The sequence below is a fragment of the Mus caroli genome, unplaced genomic scaffold (assembly GCF_978045245.1).
Source record: "Mus caroli unplaced genomic scaffold, Mus_caroli_1 scaffold_12, whole genome shotgun sequence".
NCBI classification, from domain to species: domain Eukaryota; kingdom Metazoa; phylum Chordata; class Mammalia; order Rodentia; family Muridae; genus Mus; species Mus caroli.
In genome coordinates, this window is record NW_028227267.1 from 13,615,115 (window position 1) to 13,636,310 (window position 21,196).

Sequence of the window (21,196 nt, forward strand, 5' to 3'; positions counted from 1 at the left end):
CCAATGTCTTGGTTTGTGAAATCCAAGTGTCTGTAACTTAGAAATAAATGTCATTTCTTTGGTCTTTTTTCCTTTTTTACACAGGTTTCACACCTGTAACTCCTGTGTAAAGCTGGGGCAACTTAATAACACCCTGTCTCAAATAAACGATAAAAAAATAACAAATTACAAAAGAGAGCTGGGAATGTAGCTCAATAGTAAAGCACTTGCCTCGCATGTACAAGGCTCTGGTTCAATGCCCAGTTCTGGGGAGGGTGGGGATCAGAAATGAGTCTGGTAATGTTAACTCCCATTGGTTTAAAATCTTTATTTGAACTGTGAATAAGGTTTAGCATACAACAGGGTTCAAAGCTGGCAAAAATATGACATCAACAGGGTAAGTTGATTAAGCTTTCATTTTCCAGGCATTCAGTAAAGACTTGGTTCAATTACTGAAAAATCATGTTTTGTTTTTTTCTTCTAGTTGCTTCATATCTAATTGGCAGGGGGAACTTCCAAGAAACATGATGTAGTAGGCACTGCTGTATACTGGTTGCTTGTTGGGATTAGAATAGACTTGTTCTGGTTTGAGGGATGCGAAAGGATTAGCTCCACAAGCAATGATGTGTGTATCCAAGTTCACCAGAATCTGCAAAGAGGCTTCCAATTCCTGTTGGCTATGGAAGAGAAAAGGAAAATCCCTCGACTTAGTGTGAGAACAGAAGTTGCCAAGTGCAAGGCAATTCATGATCAATCCCCACAATTATCTAAAGCTGTACTAGCAAGGACTATTATTTTCCTCCCAAATGTCTCACCAAATCCCTGATTAGCAAAAGACTATTCCCAGATTTTTTTTTTTTAAGATTTATTTATTTATTATATGTAAGTACACTGTCGCTGTCTTCAAACACTCCAGAAGAGGGAGTCAGATCTCGTTAAAGATGGTTGTGAGCCACCATGTGGTTGCTGGAATTTGAACTCCGGACCTTTGGAAGAGCAGTCGGGTACTCTTACCCACTGAGCCATCTCACCAGCACCCCCACACACACTTTTTTTTAAAAACAACTACGTGCAGGAAGGAAGAATATCTTCCTAAGACAAACAGGTATGGGGAATCAAAATGAGTGCATCTGTATATAGGAAAAAGTAAGTCCAAAAAGGATCAGAAACAGAAATAAGTAAAAACCTGTAAACAGTAATCAATGTTGGAATCTCATAGTCACGAAGTAGCAGCAGGGTAGGTAACCAGGCTTCCATCAAGCCTGGGGAGGCATGGAAACCTGAAGAACAAGAATGGAAATGGGAAGAGAGGGAAGAAAGGCTGAGCACAGCCTAAGAGCAGGACATTTCTTTGATGTTATCTGCTCAACCCGCACTTTGTTCATCCCCAGTTATCATCAGGAACTTCAGTAAAAAATTCTGACCCAAGGTAACATGCATGGGAAGTGACCAACCAACCTCATCACTAGTCTGTTTTTAATGACGACCAACAGGTCTTAGGGAGAAAACGCCGCCCTAAGATCCAGCTTTGGGCATTTCTTAACTAATGACTGTGGTGGTTTGAATAGGTTTGGCCCCAACAGAATCATGTGTTTGGGTGCTTGGCCTATAGGGAGTGGCATTATTAGAAAGTGTGGCCTTGTTGGAGGAGGTGGGTCACTGCAGGGGCAAGTTTTGAGGTCTTATATGCTCAAGCTATGGCGAGACATGTCTTATGACACACAACACAGTCCCCTTTTGCTGCCTGCTAATAACCAAGATGTAGAACTCTCAGCTCCTTCTCCAGCACCATGTCTTCCTGGGCACTGTCATGTATCCCACCATGATACATGACACTGTAAGCCAGCCCCAATTAAATGTTTGCCTTTATAAGAACTGCCTTGGTCATGGTATCCCTTCACAGCAATAAAACCCCAACTAAGAAAGTTATTGATGGGGGAGGGTCCAATCCATTGTAGGCGGTGCTATTCCTGGACTGGATGCTATAATAAAACAGACTGAGCAAACCATGAGAAGCAATCCAGTAAGCACAACCCAACCATGGTCTCTGCATCAGGTCCCACCTCCAGGTTCCTGCCCTGTTTGAGTTCCTACCCTGACTTCCTTCAGTGATGGACTACAATGTGGAAGTGTGAACTGAATAAATCCTTTCCTCCCCAATTGTCTTTCGATTTTGATGTTTCATCACAGTGATAGAAATCCTAACTAGGACATTAAGTGCAGGATGGAAAATTATCAGCTCCTCAGCATTCCTCTGAATGAACAGTTCTTACCTGGATGGAATGCAGCCACCAAATCTGGATGGGCCAGAATCCCAGTCTCTATTTGCTCCTCCCAGAAGTCATGATACAGGGCCCTGTGGCCACTAAGCTGAATTGTTCCAGGCTCCAAGGATAAAGATGAAGAACTCTGTAAAAGGTCAGTAGCCACATCCACACCCACCATGATCACACGAAAGCCAAGGTGTTCAGGAAACATGTAGCCAAGCTCATCATAATCTCCAGAACGAATAAGAAATGTCTCCACGTGGGAAGCACCAACCACATGCAATGTGCTTCCTCCAGCCTTCCCAACATCTATTGCCAGAGTCCGAAGCCCTAAGCCCAGGGTCAAGGGCCGTGACAGAACATCTGTCATCAACCGCTTCAAAGAGCCATGCAAGACATCTGGGTCTGGCCGTGGCCTTCCTAGACTCGCCCAAAGCATGGTCATAGAGTGACTACCCAGAAGAGCATTCAATGTAGATTCTAGCTGTAAACCCCTCATAGAAAACCAGGTATCCCAATTCTTTATATCTTCAGGAAGCCATGGCCAAGGTCCTGAGGGTAGGACAAAATCACCTGTGGGGCAGAAAGAGTTAATAAACAAGGCTGGAGAGAAGAGGGCACACTCCTCCTGGAAAGGACCTGAGTTTAGTTCTCAGCAGCCTTATTGGGCAATTCACATCTCCTGTAATTCAAGTTCTAGAAGACCCCATGTCCTCTTCTAGCCTTGGGAGGCACTGCTCTCATGTGTGAAAACCCATAATTTTAAAAAATAAAGAAATATCAAATCCTTTCTTGGGTTAAAAATTCTCTCCTCAGTAATTTCTCAATATTTATTCTGCCAACCTTTAACTACAAGTATCTGCATTCCTTCTCACAGTTTCTCATTTTCCCCTAAAAATAACATGCTTTTATTTAGTTACATCTAAAATCATCAAATGCTATATCCTAATGCTCTACCTCTGACCTCTACTCTACCTGTGACCAGAAGCCATTCCATGACACGATCTACAGCCACAAGACGGAGCTCTCGACAAACCTTCCTATGTGCTGGCCAATCTGACCTCTGGCACTCTGTATCACAGTAATAGACATTTCTGCACCTGAGAGAATGAACCAAAGAAACATGTTCCTGTGTCACAAAGATGTCTTTGTGTCCAGGGAAGTGTCTGGATGCCTGCACCTATAAAGAAAGGCTAGCAAGAGGTGAGGAAGGTAGGGAGAACGGCAGTAACAACCCAAATGTAGAAGCTATGCGACAGACGAAGTAAACAGATTAGGAATACAGTCATTCTTAGACAGAGTGCTGCTCCCATTCCCACCAATCTAAAACAACTTAGGTTTTTGATTTTTAAAAATCTCAGTCGGGCGTAGTGGCACACGCTTTTAATCCCAGCACTTGGGAGGCAGAGGCAGATGGATTTCTGAGTTCAAGGCCAGCCTGGTCTACAGAGTGAGTTCCAGGACAGCCAGGACTACACAGAAAAACCCGATCTCGAAAAAACAAACAAACAAAAAATCTCTTTCATAAAGAAAGAAAAGAAGAATGAACCAAAAAACCCCTAGATATTTGCTGATGTTTTCCTTACCAGGCATGCCTCATCTTCAGCCTTCTCAGAACAAATGTCATCTATGTTTTCAAGAAAGGAGCAGGAAGACTGCTATTTTATCTCCCACAATACCAAAAAAAAAAAAAACCCAAGACTAAAACTGGGATCACACAGTGCGGGAACTATTAACTCTCAAAACACAACAAAAACAAACAAACAAAAACCCTTAGGGTAAGTCCTCTTGGAATGGGGACTTAGTATAGGGTTATTCCTAAGTGTTCCCCCACTGGTCCCTACAAGTCACCTCTTACAGTGCCGGAGAACCTTGCAATTGGAAAGGCCATGAGGGAGCACTTTACAATAAGCACAGAATCTGAACGTGTCCTCCATCTTCTGGAACATTTCTTGTTGACATTGAAATCCAAAGCTTGATACTGGGGTTCCCCCATTTATCACCAACCTGTAGAGAGAATAGAAGAAGGTGCAACAGGGATGAGCATCTTCCAAACCTCTCCTGTGCTTCCTCTGCCTTGTATGGATTTTTTTTTGTAATCTTAAATGTATCCTACAGCCATATTTCTTAAGCAAACTGTTTCTTCTATAGTAACATGACTGACAAAGGTCAGAATGAGAAATTCCTAAATTTTACTAAATCCAACCTTCTGATATGACTAGTACCAAAGACACTCTGCCTTTTCCACAGAACTGGTCACTCACTTGTATTCTTCATAGTTTTTCATGTTCAGCTTTTGGAGGATCAACTGGGACAGACCTGGTACATTATTGTCCAAGGAAATGAAGCCAAGTGCATCAATGCTAGGGCCAGGTTTTGAGAGGACTGGAGACACTGGAGACACTTCTGTGGGTGGGATTTCAATCATGGGAATCGCTGGTGGGGGTTTCTTGTGCTTTCGCCGCCGTGAACGAGGAGCCATGACCAATGAACTTGGGGACCAGTGCTAAATAGGAATGGAATTTGACAAAATGAATGCAAATCTTCAGATGCCTGGCATTTTACTTCACATTCAAGTCTCTAAGGCCCAACTATCAGAAGATTTATTCATTATAGATTACTTACTGATATTAACACTTATAAAAATTAGAGGAGACCACTGGGCACATGGTAGCTCATTTTTTAAAAAAAGATTTATTTATTTATTTTATGTATATGAGTACATTGTAGCTGTACAGATGGTTATGAGCCTTCATGTGGTTGCTGGGAATTGAGCTCAGGACCTCTGCTCACTCCGGCCCATAGATTTATTTATTATTATATGTAAGTACACTGTAGTTGTCCTCGGACACACCAGAAGAGGGCATCAGATCTTATTACGGATGGTTGTAAGCCACCATGTGGTTGCTGGGATTTGAACTCAGGACCTTTGGAAGAGCAGTCGGTGCTCTTATCCACTGAGCCATCTCACCAGCCCGGTAGCTCATTTCTATACTAGTATTCAGGAGGCTATGGAATACATATAGAGTTCCAGACCAACCTTGTTTGTATAGCAAGACTCTGTCTGAAGCAAACACAAGAGATTAATTACTTATAATTTATGTATTGTGTGATATGTGAAGTTCTACATACTGGTAAATAAATGTACAAAGTTGGAAATTAAGAAACCCTTAAAAGGGCAGTGGTTAAGAACTGGGTTGATCAAAATAGCCTCGAGACTTTGATTTTTTTGGGAGGCAGGAGGGGACAGTTCCTGTAGACCAGGACAGTCCCTAATCATTGTGTTGCTGAGGATGACTTTCAATTCCTGATCCTCAAGTATTAGGACCATATCCATGAATGTTAGGCAAGCACTCTATCAAGTGAACTACATTCCAAGACGGAGGACAGAGAAGTTCTGGTAGTTTGTTAAGACATACTCTTTTTTTGTCTTTTTTAGACATACTCTTATGTAGCCTAGCTGTGTGCTACCAAATCTGTCTTAGCACACAGGCTGTTAAATTAACTTAAAAAGGAAGAATAAGCAACACAAGTTTTGGCTATCCAAAGTTACCAGCAGGAGCAAAATTGGCTAATCTAACCTAGTTGTGAATAGAAAACATGAAATTGAACTTTTGGCCAGCAGCCTGTTCCACTGGATCCCCTCTCCGCTCTTCTAAACTCGTGGCATGGCTCTAGTCACCTTCACAACCATCCACTAGGACCTCACTGCTATGATGAGCTGTCCTGTGACATATGCCTGGAGGTCAGCAAGACAAAGGATAACACTGGTGGAAATGCCTCTGCTCAAGGCCCCCACAAAGATATTTAGACCATAATAATCACTGCTGTTGATAGTCATGAACCAACTTCCTCAAAAAAAGTCTTCAAGTATATCAAAGATTATATGAAACCACTCAAAGGCAACTGAGAGGAACAGAGTCAAGAAATTGCAAACAGGGATGCAAAATGAATGAAGCACATCTAGGGTAAGTTAAATACCAGTTTTCCACTGGGAACATATGAATCAAAATGGCAGGGGTTCAGTCCTAACATAAAAGATGATGTGACTCTAGATAGGATTTTCTTTCTTTCTCTTTCTCTTTCTTTCTTTCTTTCTTTCTTTCTTTCTTTCTTTCTTTCTTTCTTTCTTTTTTTAACAGCACTTTATTTTTTTACTTTATTTTTTATTGGTTTCTAGCCAATATTATGTTTCTTTTTTGTTTTGATGTCTTTTTTTAAAATTAGATATTCTCTTTATTTACATTTCAAATGTTATACCTTCCTAGTTTCCCCTCTGAAAATCCCCTATCCTCTCCCCTCTCCCCCTGCTCCCCAACCCACCCAGTCCCGCTTCCTGGCCCAGGCATTCCCCTGGAACATAGACCCTCCACAGACCAAGGGATTCTCCTCCCATTGATAACCGACTAGGCCATCCTCTGCTATATATGCAGCTAGAGACATGAGTCCCACCATTTGTTTTCTTTGGTTGGTGGTTTAGTCCCAGGGAGCTGTGGGGTTACTGGTTAGTTCATATTATTGTTCCTCCTAGGGGGCTGCAAGCCCCTTCGGTTCCTTGGGTACTTTCTCTAGCTCCTTCATTGGGGACTCTGTGCTCCATCTACTGGATGACTGTGAGCATCCACTTCTGTATTAGTCAGGCACTGGCATAGCCTCACAAGAGTAGCTATATCAGGGTCCTGTCAGCAAGCTCTTGTTGGCATCTGCAATAGTATCTGGGTTTGGTGGTTGTTTATGGGCTGGATCCCCAGGTGGGGCAGTCTCTGGATGCTTGTTCCTTCAGTCTCTGCACCGAACTTTGTTTCTGTAACTCCTTCCATGGGTATTTTGTTCCCCCTTCTAAGAAGGATCTAAGTGTCCACAATTTGGTCTTCCTTCTTCTAGGATTTTCTTTAATGATGGTTTAGAAATGGAAAATCTTAACCAACTGGGATCTATTACATACCATGATATCTGGCTGATGCTTATCATCCAAACAATACCAAGGCTTAAGATAAATGGGACTGATATCACATTGATCTTTATTTTACATGTATGGGTATGGATGCAGACACATGCATATTGCACGGTGTATGTCGAATTCACAGAGCAACCCCTGCAGTTGTTGGTTGCCTTCTACCTTGTTTGAGAGGAAGGATATTTCTTGTTATTTATATCTCATCGTGCAACCCAGCTAAGTGGTCCACAACTTTCTAGGCAATCTTTTTCTCTCTACCTCCCCACTTTGCATAAGAGCAATGAAACTACAGACGTGTACTATAGAATTGAATACCAGGAAAATTTAGGTCATCAGGGCTTGCCAGATAAGCAATTTTACCCACAGAGCCACCTCATGACCTCATGAGGTTTCTTTAGAAGATTTATTTTTATGTTTATAAGTGTTCATTCTGCACATATTCATATACATGTGTCATGTTCATGCCTGGTCCCATGGAGATCAGAATAGGGTGTCATATCCCTTTGAATTGAAGTTAGATAGTTGTGAGTAGCCATGTGTGTGCTGAAAACCACAACTGGAGTCCTCCGGAAGACAGCAGTTAAGTGTTGCTGAGCCATCTTTTTACCTGCTTTTTTTTTTTTTTTAAATCATAATTTATTTGGAATAGAGGCATTGTTTTGTTTTGCTTTTAAAGAAAAAAAAATAGTAGACCCAGTGTCTTAGTCAGGGTTTCTATTCCTGCACAAACATCATGACCACGAGCAGTTGGGGAGGAAAGGGTTTATTCAGCTTACACTTCCACATTGATGTTCATCACCAAAGGAGTCAGGACTGGAACTCAGGCAGGTCAGGTAGTAGGAGCTGATGCAGAAGCCATGAAGGGATGTTATTTACTGGCTTGCTTCCCCTGGCTTGCTCAGCCTGCTCTCTTATAGAACCAAGATACCAGCCCAGAGATGGTCCCACCCACAAGGGGCCTTTCCCCCTTGACCACTAATTGAGAAAATGCCTTGCAGGTGGATCTCATGGAGACATTTCCTCAACTGAAGCTCCTTTTTCTGTGATAACTCCAGCTTGTGTCAAGCTGACACACAAAACCAGCCAGTACACCCAGCAAGGTGGCTCAGTAAGTAGAGATGACACCTACAGTCTGATTCTGGGAACCTATGTGGTGGAAGGAAGGAAAGCCAGTTTCTGAAGGTTGTTCTCTGATCTCTGTGAACATGTGAGCCTACACACATGCGTATGCATGTGGACACAAATAAATGTAATTAAGAACAAAATTTTTATAACTCCAGAATATCTAACACTCTCATACAAGCATACATACAGGCAAAACAACAATGCACATGAAATAAAAATAATTAAACAATATATATTCAAACACGCTTCAGAAGCACACATACTAAAACTGGAATAGTAAATGCTAATTTAAAAATGAGTTTAGCCTATCAAGGAGAAGAATAAAATAAAAATGTAAAAAGTCACTTTACCTGAAAAAGAAAAGTCAGATAAGTTATAAAGAAAATTTCTAAGACATACTAATCTTGAAGTAAAATTAAGGCCATATCCACCCATTAATTTAGTTGGATGTGATACCCAAGTATCTTTTTTGCCTTGTCTTTTACCTGTGCCTAGACACAAAGGATCATATTGGAAAAAAATTAAAACATCACTCACTCAATGTATACTTATTGATAAACAGGTAAAGCCATTTGCAAAATACTATATTGAGACAAATATGAAAAAGTGTATATTTTTGGGAATGTAGAATGTAGATCTCAGTAAAAGGTTAAGGTGGGAATATCTGAAGCTTGAGATGAGTTAGGCAACAAAAAAGTAACTTGAAAAAGGTCATCTGAAAACAGGAAGAAATTTATATATTTCATCTATGGTGATTATCAGAAAGAAACTGTAAGTCATCATGAAATCTTCTAGAAAGCACTGAGAAAGCATGAGCTGAAAGCAGTCAGAACTGACCTTGAGAGATGGGAATATTCTGAATGCAAGTAGTCAGGGAAAAGGAAATTTGAATCCAAAGAAGAGGATGACTATAGAATACTGACAGAAATAATCTGAGAACTAATGACAAAATGACTTGAGGGCTGGAGTGATAGCTCTGTGATTAAGAACACTAAATACTCTTCCAGAGGATCCATCAGGTTCGATTCCTATCACCCACACAGCAGCGTACAACATTGCTAACACTAGTTTGAGGATCCAACACTCTCTTCTGACCTCCTTGAGCATCAGGCATAAATGTGGTGCAAATGTGTAGGCAAATCATTTATACACATAAATCTAAAAAAAACAATAAAATAGTATAGATACTATCAATAGTGTGAAAAAACAACCCAAAGAATTAAACACTGCCATGGAGGTACATGCCTTTAATTACAGCACTTAGAAGGCAGAGACAGGTTGATCTCTGTGAGTTTCATGCCAGCCTGGTCTATATTGTCAGGCCAGGGCTACATAGTGAGAACTGTCTTAACACTACTACCCATCTTCTAGACAAAGTATATCCTAACTTGGTGTTGAAGCCCTACAGCTGAAAACAATACCTATTTTGGTTACAAGATATAAAGAACTGGCTTAGCAACATTCTCTCTGGTTGCTAGCTTTCATAGTCCCAGAGGTGCTATGCTATCTGCTGGGGAGAAGACATCAAAAGCCTTACCCAGTGTTGGGCTCTGAATGATAAAATACTGACCTTCCCAGGCAAGATGTGCACACTGAGTGTAAAACAGTAGCATAACCACTAGAAGGTAACCAAGTACTTTCTGATTGTATTTGAGGCCAGCTCCACAAGAAGGACTTCCTGCCTGGGACTGTAACTCTTGTGAAAAGCCTGAGTCAGGTACTCATAGACCCTAGGGGACCTAGTACTGTTTGTTGTTTGCTACATGCCCACATTATCAAACTGTTTTCTAAATGATTGCAGTTATACCCACCTATCTGTACTGCTCTCAACCCGTCAGAGAAGCTTCTTTTTGCATTGCACAATAGTTAACACAGAAATTCCTAACAGGTCAAAGTGGCAAAAAAATAGGTGACTTTGAGTGCTCAGGCCTAAATGGGACAACTATCATCTATGTTACAATGTACACCACCAAGATTCAGGGAACACTGACTGGGGCATGAGGTTATAAAAACCGAAGGAAGCAAAGATATGCCATAAAATGCCGACTCCTGGACATGACACGGTATTGTAGTCATAAAACCACGGACTGTGGTTACCTGACCTGTTCAAGTTCCACAGAAGATCAAGCTAGTCAAAATTCCAGCATGAGTGGGAAAGCATTCAGGAGGTCTGAACCCTATGAAGAGTACTGACAATTGATGGGCCTGTGGTCCCTGGAAAGTTGTTCATGTTCCAATGGATGGTATATGCCTATACACATACAGGTACCACTAACTGGACTCAAAGGGTTATTTCAGGAAGAAGTAAATTTGGGAGTGGGCTATGTTGTATGTGTATACATGTATAGTGTCCAGAAGAAGTTGAAGGGAAGAATAAGAGGTATATTTGATCAAAATATATTATATGCATGCCTGGAATTCTCAAAAATTAAGAAAATATATTGAAAAGGGAGAAGATATTTAAGTAGACATTTTTAAAAGGATATATGCAAAAGGAAAATAAGCAGAAGAACACATACCCACTGGTTTCCAATAAAAAAATAATGAAATAGAATGTCATCTCCCCATAAAGATGGCTGTAGAAGAAGAAGAAGAAGAAGAAGAAGAAGAAGAAGAAGAAGAAGAAGAAGAAGAAGAAGAAGAAGAAAAGGACATTTATGGATCTCACTCAGAATCTCAATACTTGAGAGGCAGGAAGATTGCCATAAATTCCAGACCTGCCAAGACTATACAGTAATTTCGAGGCTAGCCAGGAATACAGTGTCTCACTAAAAGAAAAGAAGGGAAGGAATTAAAATAACATAGAATTAGCTGGGTAGTGGTGGCACACGCCTTTAATCCCAGCACTTGGGAGGCAGAGGCAGGAGGATTTCTGAGTTCAAGGCCAGCCTGGTCTACAAAGTGAGTTCCAGGACAGCCAGGGCTACACAGAGAAACCCTGTCTCGAAAAACCAAAAAACAAAACAAAACAAACAAAAAAAGAAAAAACATAGAATTACTACATGTCAAAGCAATTTCATTTTGTGTATGCACCTCCAAATAACTGAAAATGGTTATCTAAAAAATGTTCTGATGTGAATGTTCAGAACAACACTGTTCAGAAAAGTCAACAAGAAACTAAAGGTCCAATAAAAATGAACAATGAACACACTGGGATTTATAAGGAGAGGAAAGAAGAAGGAGAGGAGTAAACTTGGAGAAGGACAAGTAGATTGATAGTTGTCAGGGACTGGATAGAAGTAAATGAGGAATGACTGCCTCAGATGAGTTTTCTTTTAGGAATGAAAATGTTTCAGATCTAGATACAAAGATTATATAACATTGTGAATATACTTAACATTTTTTAAATAATTAAAACTTTCGAGACAGGGTTTCAAGTATCCCAAACTGATATCAAACTTCCTATGAGGTGAGAATGAGTTTCATATTTGATTCTTCTGCTTCTATCTCATGAGTGTTCCAATTACAAATATATACTACTATGCTGGGTTTACGAAGGATGAGAATCAAACCCAGGGCTCCATACACACCAGGAGAGTATCAACACTACATACACTATATCAACTAAACTACATACAGAGAGCACTAAATGCCATTTTATTGCTAAGTTTAAAATGTTTCATTTCATATGTAAAATTTTCCTCAACCTGAAAAACCTAACAAATAAAAATATCTATAGACACAGAGAGGCTAAAGTTATTAATATCCAGGTATACTGTCGCCAGGGACAAGGAAAGGATAGAGGATAAAAACACTGGCAGCAGCTGGTTCTATTGCAAACAAGGTAACAGGGTTCACATTAGGGATCATGTTTTGTTATAAAAATGGCCTGACATTTGATCTGTTTCAATGAGATTTGTTAAAGGAAACTTTCCAGAATCATCATGCAGCTACAAAATGTACACAGGTAGCAAAATCAACAAATCTCTTTCCAGAATTATCAAGCTCATACTCATCTCTATTTCTTTTTCTAGATCAAAGAAACTTCTAATTTTGTCAGGCCATAATGGGCTGCAAGAGCAGTCATAGCTAACTCTTAAATGCTGTTCTTATAAATCCATGGCCTGAAGTTAATAGAGGAATCACCTTCTATTATTCTCTTGCACTTTCTTTCTCCTCATCCTTATGTTTCTATCCACCGTTCTCTCTTCTCAACCTCTGAGTAAATGTCCATAAGGCAGAGATAATTGAAAGCTCTTCTGTATTCTCTATACTAATACCCGTGAGGACATTGGACCTAGTGAAAACACATCGTCTTTAGCTTTAACAGTCAGTCCCTGTTCCAAAGAGTAGATTCTCTGTCTTCATTCTTCGGAACCCCATTTCCATGAACTGACTTGATTATGCCTTTTAAGTTATACTTCCTCCACGATGCTAGGGATCAAATCTAGGCCTATACCAAGCAAGTAGTCCACCACTAAGCAAAACCCCCAGTCTACCTACCATCACTTTGTTTATTTAGAGACAAGGTTTCATGTAGTCCAAGCTGGCCTTGAACTGTGTAGCTGAAGGTGGGTCATAAACTTCTCTGTGTGTAGGAAGGTAGTATATAACTAGACAGAAATCAAAAGCAGCACACGACTTGAAAGAAAAGGTGGTTATGGTGAACGTCGAATATCACAAACTCCTCTACATTCAGAGCACACTGATGCCCTAAGTTATAAATGTGCTGACTTTCTGACAGGAAGGTGAGAATATACGAATGAGAAGATGGGTCTTTACACTTGTGTTTGTGTGCAAGTGTGTAATCATTTCTGAATTTGGCTATCATAGACCCAGACCCTAGTTTTAGCTTTCCCAGAGTCCCAAGCTCTTCCAAGTTCGAGGGGTACAAACTGAGAAAAGCAAAGTGGGGAAGGGGAGACCCAAAGGACATGGAAGGGTGAAACCAGAAAGAGCTTTGGTAAGCACTCAGAACTTCCCAGAGTTCAGCCTACTTTAAGCCATCCCTGATGACTTTCAGAAAACACTAACTACAGAAGTGTAAGCTAGCTCCTAGAAAAATTCTTACCCTTCATCCCCAAAGTCTACCCTAAAACATTAACCTATGTTAAACAGCACACTCTTCTCTTTCTCCTTCCTCATTAACAAAGTTCCATATTTCACATAAGATACAGTCATATTTGCACTGTCTCCAGACCAGGAGATCCCACTCAAGTTTCTCAAGTCCATTAGCAAATACAAAACATCTTTTGGATGAAGGTGGGAAGACACAGGGAAGCAGAAATAGTTACTGGGCTCCTTGGACAGGATAGGAGAAGGCTCGCATGGTGATGAACATTTGTTCCAGGACTCAGGAAGCTGAGGCAGGATAATCATAGGGAGCCCAGTCTGGATGTCTCGGAAGCCAAAGAATAAAACCCCCAAATGTGGGGAGATGGTAAGGGGATAGAGGGTGAGTACATTTAGAACACTGCTTGCTATTCTAACCACATTAGCTGCTTAGTCAGTGATTAACACCCCCTTGAGTGATAAATACTTTACAGAATTATAAAATGAACTAAGTAGACAGATTGATGGGAAAGTAACTTACCCCGTTAAGCCCTCGGCTTGCTTCCTTCTCTTTCCTCCAAGTGAAGTAAATGCTTCATCTCCTCAGATCTAGGCTGTGTCTCCCTTGCAGCTGTCTGTTCACATCACTTCTTCTGCAAACTGCTGAAATGCTGGGTCTCAGTGACTACCGTGCCCTGCCAACCAGACAGACAAGGATGAATTCTCCCTAACGAGACAAGTCAGGACCTGGACACCTGCTGGAGTTCTCTTTCTGACTCTCATTCTCTGCCAAGAGGGCTCAAGGCTCTGTCAACACTCTCCAACTCACCAAAGTCAGGCAAGAGGAGGAAAGATGAAACCTACTATTTCCTGGATGTCTCTCAAGGTAGCATTTCTGCTCTCACTTTACAGCCTCATTAGGAGGGGGAAATCTCTTGGGATTAATTAGGGAAATCAGTATTTGGCTGAAAAGATAGGCATCAAACCAAAGGAAAGGAACCACTGGAAAATGTGGGTGTCAAGTCTAGATTGAGGATGAGTTATCCACACCTGATGTCCTTTTTTAGCTTTACTCACTTGTCACATAGAATCCAACAATGTTCAAACCAGAATCAAGTACAAATATATTTATCCCCAAAAGGCAGAAGAAAGGTGCCATTTAATGATACAAGGAACTCAACTATAGAAAAAACAAGAACTACTTTGTAAAGATCACTTAACCAGTGTGTAAGGTATTCTCAAAGGGCATTTTGTAGCCAGGACTACACAAAAAAACCCTGTCTCGAAAAAACAAAACAAAACAAAAAACAAAACAAAACAAAAAAAGGACAATCTACACGACATTTTCAAAAGGAGAAGAAATGTTTCTGAAATATCAAAATAAGTAAGACCAATTTTGAGTTACTGAGTAAAAATATATACTACTTATAGGGATAGGAAACAGTTATCTTTTCACTCCCGGAAAAGGATGCTGCTGAAACAGGAAGTTCAATCATACTTTCTAGCTCCTTTCCACTTATAACTACTGAGCTGAAGAATCTAACAGCTTAGCTAATATTTGGAAAGTGATCCTGTCTTCATCCCCCACTCCCACACACACTTTTTTTTTTCTTTTTTAAACTTACATTTGACCTCAGTTGTCACTTACCTGACTCTGGAAAACAGAACTTCTGACAATCCTGGTCCTAGAATGTAGTATACAATTTTACAAAGTTTTGACACAAAGAAAGGATTCCAAAGGATTCCCAAACTATAGAAAATAGGAACTACAAATGAGTAAGGAGTCAATGAAACATTAACATTGCACAACACCATATAGAATAGCTGTAAACAAAGGAAACAAGTTATAATATTCAAAAAATAGATATTAAATAGAGATTATCATTGTGATAAAGATTTCAGGTCACCTTCAAACTAAAGGAACTTCAAAACGAAATGATGACCTTCAATGAGGTTAAGAGTTCTGTTGCTGATGCCTGAACTCCAGAAAGTGTAAGAAAGCGCAGACTAGGGGGCTGGAGAGATGGCTCACTGGTTAAGAGTACTGACTGCTCTTTCAGAGGTCCTGAGTTCAATTCCCTGCAACCACATGGTGGCTCACAACCATCTGTAATGGGATCTGATGCCTCTTCTGGTGTGTCTGAAGACAGGTACAGTGTACTAATATACATAAGATAAATAAATAATTCTAAGAAAGCAAGCAAGCAAGCAAGCAAGCACAGACTGATTCTGATAACTCAGAAGTGTCATATTTTAGTGATAAATGATAGTAACAAGAGAAAAAAATGATGGCAGATATTTATATTTTAGTGTCACTACTTATATTGGTAGACATTTCAAGAAACAATTTAGATACCTGGATTTTCCAGAATTTGTATCATGAGTTGCAATGAAAATTATCTAAATATTTCACCATTTTTGGTAAAACTATCCATGAAGACCAAAAGCCAGGCATGCTAGTTCATTCCTATAAAAATCCTAGCCTTAGGGAAGGTGAGGCAGAAAAATAGATGAGTTGAAGGATAAGATAACCTGAGCTACAGAGATTATTTTCAGGAAAAAAAAAAAAAAAAAAAAAAAGGAAGGAGAGGGTAGGGCGGGGGTTAGAAATAATTACATACTTTATTAATTTGAAAGAAAGTCTATGAGGCTGGTGACAGCCAGCCTTCTCTACTTTTTTTAAAGATTTATCTATTTCTTTTCTTTTTCTAGGGGGTGGGGGGGTGGTTTTTTTTGAGACAGGGCTTCTCTGTATAGCTCTGGCTGTCCTGGAACTCACATTGTAGACCAGGCTGGCCTCGAACTCAGCCTGCCTGTGCCTCCCGAGTGCTGGGATTAAAGGCATGTGCCACCACGCGCGCGACTATTTCATTTTTTAAAGATTTATTTACCACTGATATATGTCTTTATGTACACCAGAAGAGAGAATCAGATCCCATTACTGTTGGTTGTGAGCCACCATGTGGTTACTGCGAATCAAACTCAGGATCAATGGAAGAGCAGCCAGAGATATTAACCACTGAGTCATCTCTTCAGCCACCAAGTCTACCATTTTCAGGTATATTTGTTTGAGTTCTATTACCTTCTCCTTAATTTTTAATCACCAACCTCTAATCCCACAAGTTGAGAATGATGCTTTATGCTTACCTATTAACTTCGTATAATATACTAGTTAAGTCCCTACTTTAACAATGTAATTTTCATAGAACAAAATTAGGAAAAATTTTCAAAGTTTATATTACACAGTAATTTTAGAGACAGCTAATGGATTGGTTTACAATTTAATATTGCATTAGACACTATAATAAACAATTTAGATTGTTTTTAACTGGAATTTGCCTAGAATATACATTTTGATATAAAACGATGCCTTATGAGTCTCATAGCCACTGTTTAAAGTTACTTTCCATATTATAAATTGTGAGTAATTTCTCAATTTGCACAATGTTATACTTAATTCAACAATGGCAGAGGAGGCAAAGCAACCTACTATTAGTATTTTTGCTTATTGTTAAAATACCCAATTTATTAGTAGCACTCTAACAAAGTTCAAGACTAGAACATCTCTTCTAACCCAGAGTTGGTGAAAATAGTGACTTTTATTTTACATATAGTACTAGGTGTTGAACCTGGAGCTTTGCACAGGACTGACAAGCACCCTACCACTCCAAATATTATATTATATTTTGGAAAATTATTGTAGGAATCCAAAGTTCTTTAATACGCAACTACTCGTATTAAATAAAAAGGTATAACAAAAGTTGAAGGGGAAAACAAAATTTATGAAGACAAGAATTTAACTCATGAAATCATCATTAATTATCTATAGGATAATTTCTAAAAATATCCTGCTTTGTTAACAGAGATTTTACAATTTGCATAAAAAGGTTAAATCAGACTAGATCTTCCAAATAAAACCCAACACAGAGATTGGAGCAGCGGCCCATGCATGGAATTTATTGTGTGCTACTGTTTATAAAATACTTGAATAGTCCTGCACATGCATAATATTTCCAACTTAGACAGAAGACCATACAGGCTGCACTTTCTGGCAAACAAAACAACAGATGGTTCCGCTGCCTGGTGCTATGAGCTGTACTCCAGGGCATGAGGGAAGCAGGCCACCAAAGTAAAGGGAAATACCAAACTACAGTGGCAATCAGTACAGATCAGTAACTGTAAAATTAGCACATGGTTCCATTTAGTTTAACCAAGCAGTTCTGTAACTATCAAAAGTAAAATTTTGACATGCAGTCTTGACTTTTATGCTTCCACTAACATCTGAAGGGTTGAAGAGAACCATTGCTTCTAGGCTGCATTACTTAGTCAAAAACATTTCCAGACATTTTTAATTTCCTTTGCATTTAAACATAAAAATGATACAAAGCCAGCAGCAAATCACCCTGGTGGTTTTTAAAGCAACTGGAGTACTCACAATAAACTAAAATTTCTCATAATATCTACGTAACCTATACATGTTGTACCTGTACATCATAGGTCTATATATTAAATATTTGCAAAATGAAAACATGCATACACAAAATACGTCAAGTTTTACAGACATGATTTGAATTAAAATTTACTTTGACAATGTACAAACTTCTTTTAAAGTACCTTAAATGAGTAATTCTGTAATTCTTCATAATTTTAAAATTTCGTTTGTTTTTTTTTGTTGTTTTTTTCCTTAAATCTCTGGGGTGTAAATCTCAAAAGATATGGGCAAAAAAGAATCTAAATTGGTTTTTGGATTTTGTTCAAGTAAGAGTCTTCTTAGAAATAGTTTATGCGTTCATAATTGAAAAATACCAAGACTATGTTACAGAATTAGCCACATTTAAGAACTATAACCTGAGGTCAGCATTTTATATAAACACCAACTGGGTTTCTCAGATTTTGTCTACAAGTCAAAATACATCTAGTAACCTCAGAAATATATTTTAAGACCATGCTAATCCATCCTTTTAAAGACATTTCATGGGGTGGGGGTGAAGGGGGGAGTTCCACGTTATCTCTAAAGATTGTATTTAAAGTCATGGTTGAAAAAAGTCTAATTCTACTGAGGGGAAAAACAAAGGAAATCTCATTTGTAAACGTAAATGTGTGAACCACAAGCATAAATGGAGGTGTAGATATCCTCCACTGGAAATTGCCCCAAGCCCCTTGCTCACTGCTCTCCTCTGTGGCAGCGATTACCCAATCTTATAGACGGCACAAGTCCCAGGGCCCTCAAGCCTCCATCCAGGAAGGGGGCACCGATCTTAGAAAGCACAATGGTTTCTTCAGAGAGATTATGACATTTATCATCACCTTGATCAACCCCTTCAGCTCCTTGAAGTGATCTGTCCATTTGGGGCCCAAGACGTGAGAGTCCCTGGGAAGCCGCTGGTCACTGGGCACTATGGTTGCCAGTCCCGTGGTTCTCAGTGGTATGTGCGGTGTTCAGAGAATTGAAACCATCTTGCTGCACAGCATCTTTCCGGGGTGGCATTCTCTCATTGATCCTATCCAAACCCTTTGCCTCTTCAAAACTGCAGATTCTATGTGGTGGAGAGAATCCTCGTATTGCTTAACAAAACGCAAATTTGATAAGTCAGTAATTGTGAAAATAGTTCTGAGTTCTCAAAAACAATGAATTTTAAGAAGAAAAGAAATTACTGTAAATATCAACATTTAAATTTTACTTTGGTTGAATTATCCCCATTTGAGTCTTCTTATTAAAATATGAAACATTTTTAATCCTAAATAAAAAGAAAGCTTCATAGATGACAAATTAACATGGTTTTGTTTGCTTCACTTTATGTAAATCAAAACAAAAATACTAAAATTACCTTTCCCTGTTCACAAGAAACCAGCCTATAGGCAATGGTCTCAAGGCATCTGTCTGCTTCTACTAAACCAGTTATCTCCTATTTACCTCAGCCCTAAGATCACATGGTGACCATGAGGCAGGAATGAGGAGGGAAGTGAGGAAGCTAAGGTGGACAATCCTCAACGCATAAGTATGTACTAGAAACTTGGGAGGAGAAAGAAATGAAGTAAAACTTAGCAGGTAAGAACTACCTTGAATAACTTATCATCCCAGCAACAGCAATATAAAATAAAAAGGGTAGAAAATACCTCCCAAGTTAGAACTGTGTTTGGATGATAAGAAAAAAGGATTCATAATTTTACATTTAAAAACACATTTCCTGGCCAATTAATACAAACTATATCAACCCGATGGCAATCCCTCGAGTATCAAGGGGCTTTGGGTTTAACTGTTTTGAGCCAGGGCCTCACTATCTGCAATTACTATGTAGTTAAGCCTGGCCTCAATTTCATTATCCTCCTAACTCAACATCCCTAATGTTAAGATAAACATTCATCACCAAGCCAAGCACACATCAATATTTATGGATTCAATATTACTTCATCTGGAAGAATGTAGATTCCATTAGCAAAATGTTAGTTAAAAATATGTATACAGGGGCTGGTGAGATGGCTCAGTGGGTAAGAGCACCCGACTGCTCTTCCGAAGGTCCAGAATTCAAATCCCAGCAACCACATGGTGGCTCACAACCATCCGTAACGAGATCTGGCGCCCTCTTCTGGAGTGTCTGAAGACAGCTACAGTGTACTTACATATAATAAATAAATAAATCTTTAAAAAAATATGTATCCAATTACTTATAAACTATCTGCTTAATATATCTAATCTCTAGCACTGTATAGAAATAAGCATGAAGCAAACAAATGGCTACAGCCACTAAACAGAAGTGTGTAATATCAAGCTAAGTCTTGATACACATGAATATACACTTAACTATAAAACTACAGCCCAAATTGTAAGAAACAACAACAACAACAACAAAAAAATCACTATAGAAATAGTTCCTGTACTAGAATGGGCAAAAAATAAACTCATATGTTTATTTAGTGGAGGGTTTCACTTAGGGGGGAAAATCTGAGTAGCCTAAATATACAAAATATGACTAGATCTCTACTTGCAGGGTTAGTTTAATAATGTCCACTAAAACAGGCAACATAACTGCTACATATACAACATATGCTAAGGAAATCAGCAACAATGATCTCTAGATTATACTAGAAAGAGAAAAGATATATAGAGAGATAGATAGCTATCTATATGTGCATGTGCGCACACACACACACACACACACACACACACACACAGGTATCAGCCATTGTGATTTAAGTAAAAGAGGAAATGTGACTGTTAAACTTGATGAGTTAGCCAGTATGATTCATCTGTGTGAGCTAGGCATAAGACACACCCACAGGATATTCTCTGAGTCCCACCCACAGACCACAGATCCCTGCCCAGTGCAAGGACTCTGATCGTACCTTTTTCAGCCTCAATAGCCTCAACTGTGGCTGTACAGAAGTGAGCAGAGGCATGCAAAATGAATGAGAGAGATGAGAAGGGTCATATTGTACAGCAGAAAAGGCAATGATCACTTAATATATCACAGTACCCCCAAACTACATCATTTACAATTGAACACAAACTATACCCACATTAAAGAGCCCCATCCAATCCCCCAATTTCTAACACAGCACAGCTTACACACAGCACCATGACATCAGAGCACAGGACATATAGACCTATTGTAAAGACAGACACCTCAGCACCCATGCAACTATACTCCAGTATTATTTTCTCTTCTTGAATTTACTGTTTTGATTGTTCTAGAATTTTCTATTGTTTTGTCTTATCAGTGAATCCTACTATAGGAAAATTATGATATTAGCACTGTAGCAGAAAAACAAACAAGAGGATCTTTCTTTCATTTCCAATATTAGCAACATTCATCACCACTTGGTTCTCTAATATAAAAGGTTGAAGGGGTCAGTAACAGATTTCTGTCCCTTCAGT

At 39.3% G+C, this 21,196-nt stretch overlaps 2 protein-coding genes across 7 annotated transcripts in view; both read right to left on the reverse strand.

Annotated features, from left to right (window-relative positions):
• Positions 1-298: 298 nt before the first annotated feature.
• On the reverse strand, positions 299-6,582 carry Mss51 (MSS51 mitochondrial translational activator). Its single transcript, XM_021181409.3, is given in 7 exon segments — positions 299-450; positions 452-656; positions 1,166-1,259; positions 2,253-2,819; positions 3,222-3,346; positions 4,098-4,253; positions 4,511-6,582. Coding segments are annotated over 7 exon segments (1,407 nt in total). The 5' UTR covers positions 4,729-6,582; the 3' UTR covers positions 299-408.
• A 10,499-nt stretch (positions 6,583-17,081) lies between these two features.
• The window catches only part of Ppp3cb (protein phosphatase 3 catalytic subunit beta), a 49,793-nt gene continuing 45,678 nt past the window's right edge, over positions 17,082-21,196 (reverse strand). For 3 of the 6 annotated variants that reach the window (XM_021181405.3, XM_021181404.3, XM_085828401.1), the window contains 2 exons: positions 20,665-20,694; positions 17,082-18,885 (listed from right to left, as the gene is read on the reverse strand). In XM_021181405.3, coding sequence (XP_021037064.1) covers positions 18,707-18,885; positions 20,665-20,694 — 209 coding nt within the window. In that variant the 3' untranslated portion in view covers positions 17,082-18,706. The remainder of the gene's footprint in view (positions 18,886-20,664; positions 20,695-21,196) is intronic. The other 3 variants (XM_085828402.1, XM_021181408.3, XM_021181407.3) reach the window with 1 other exon arrangement.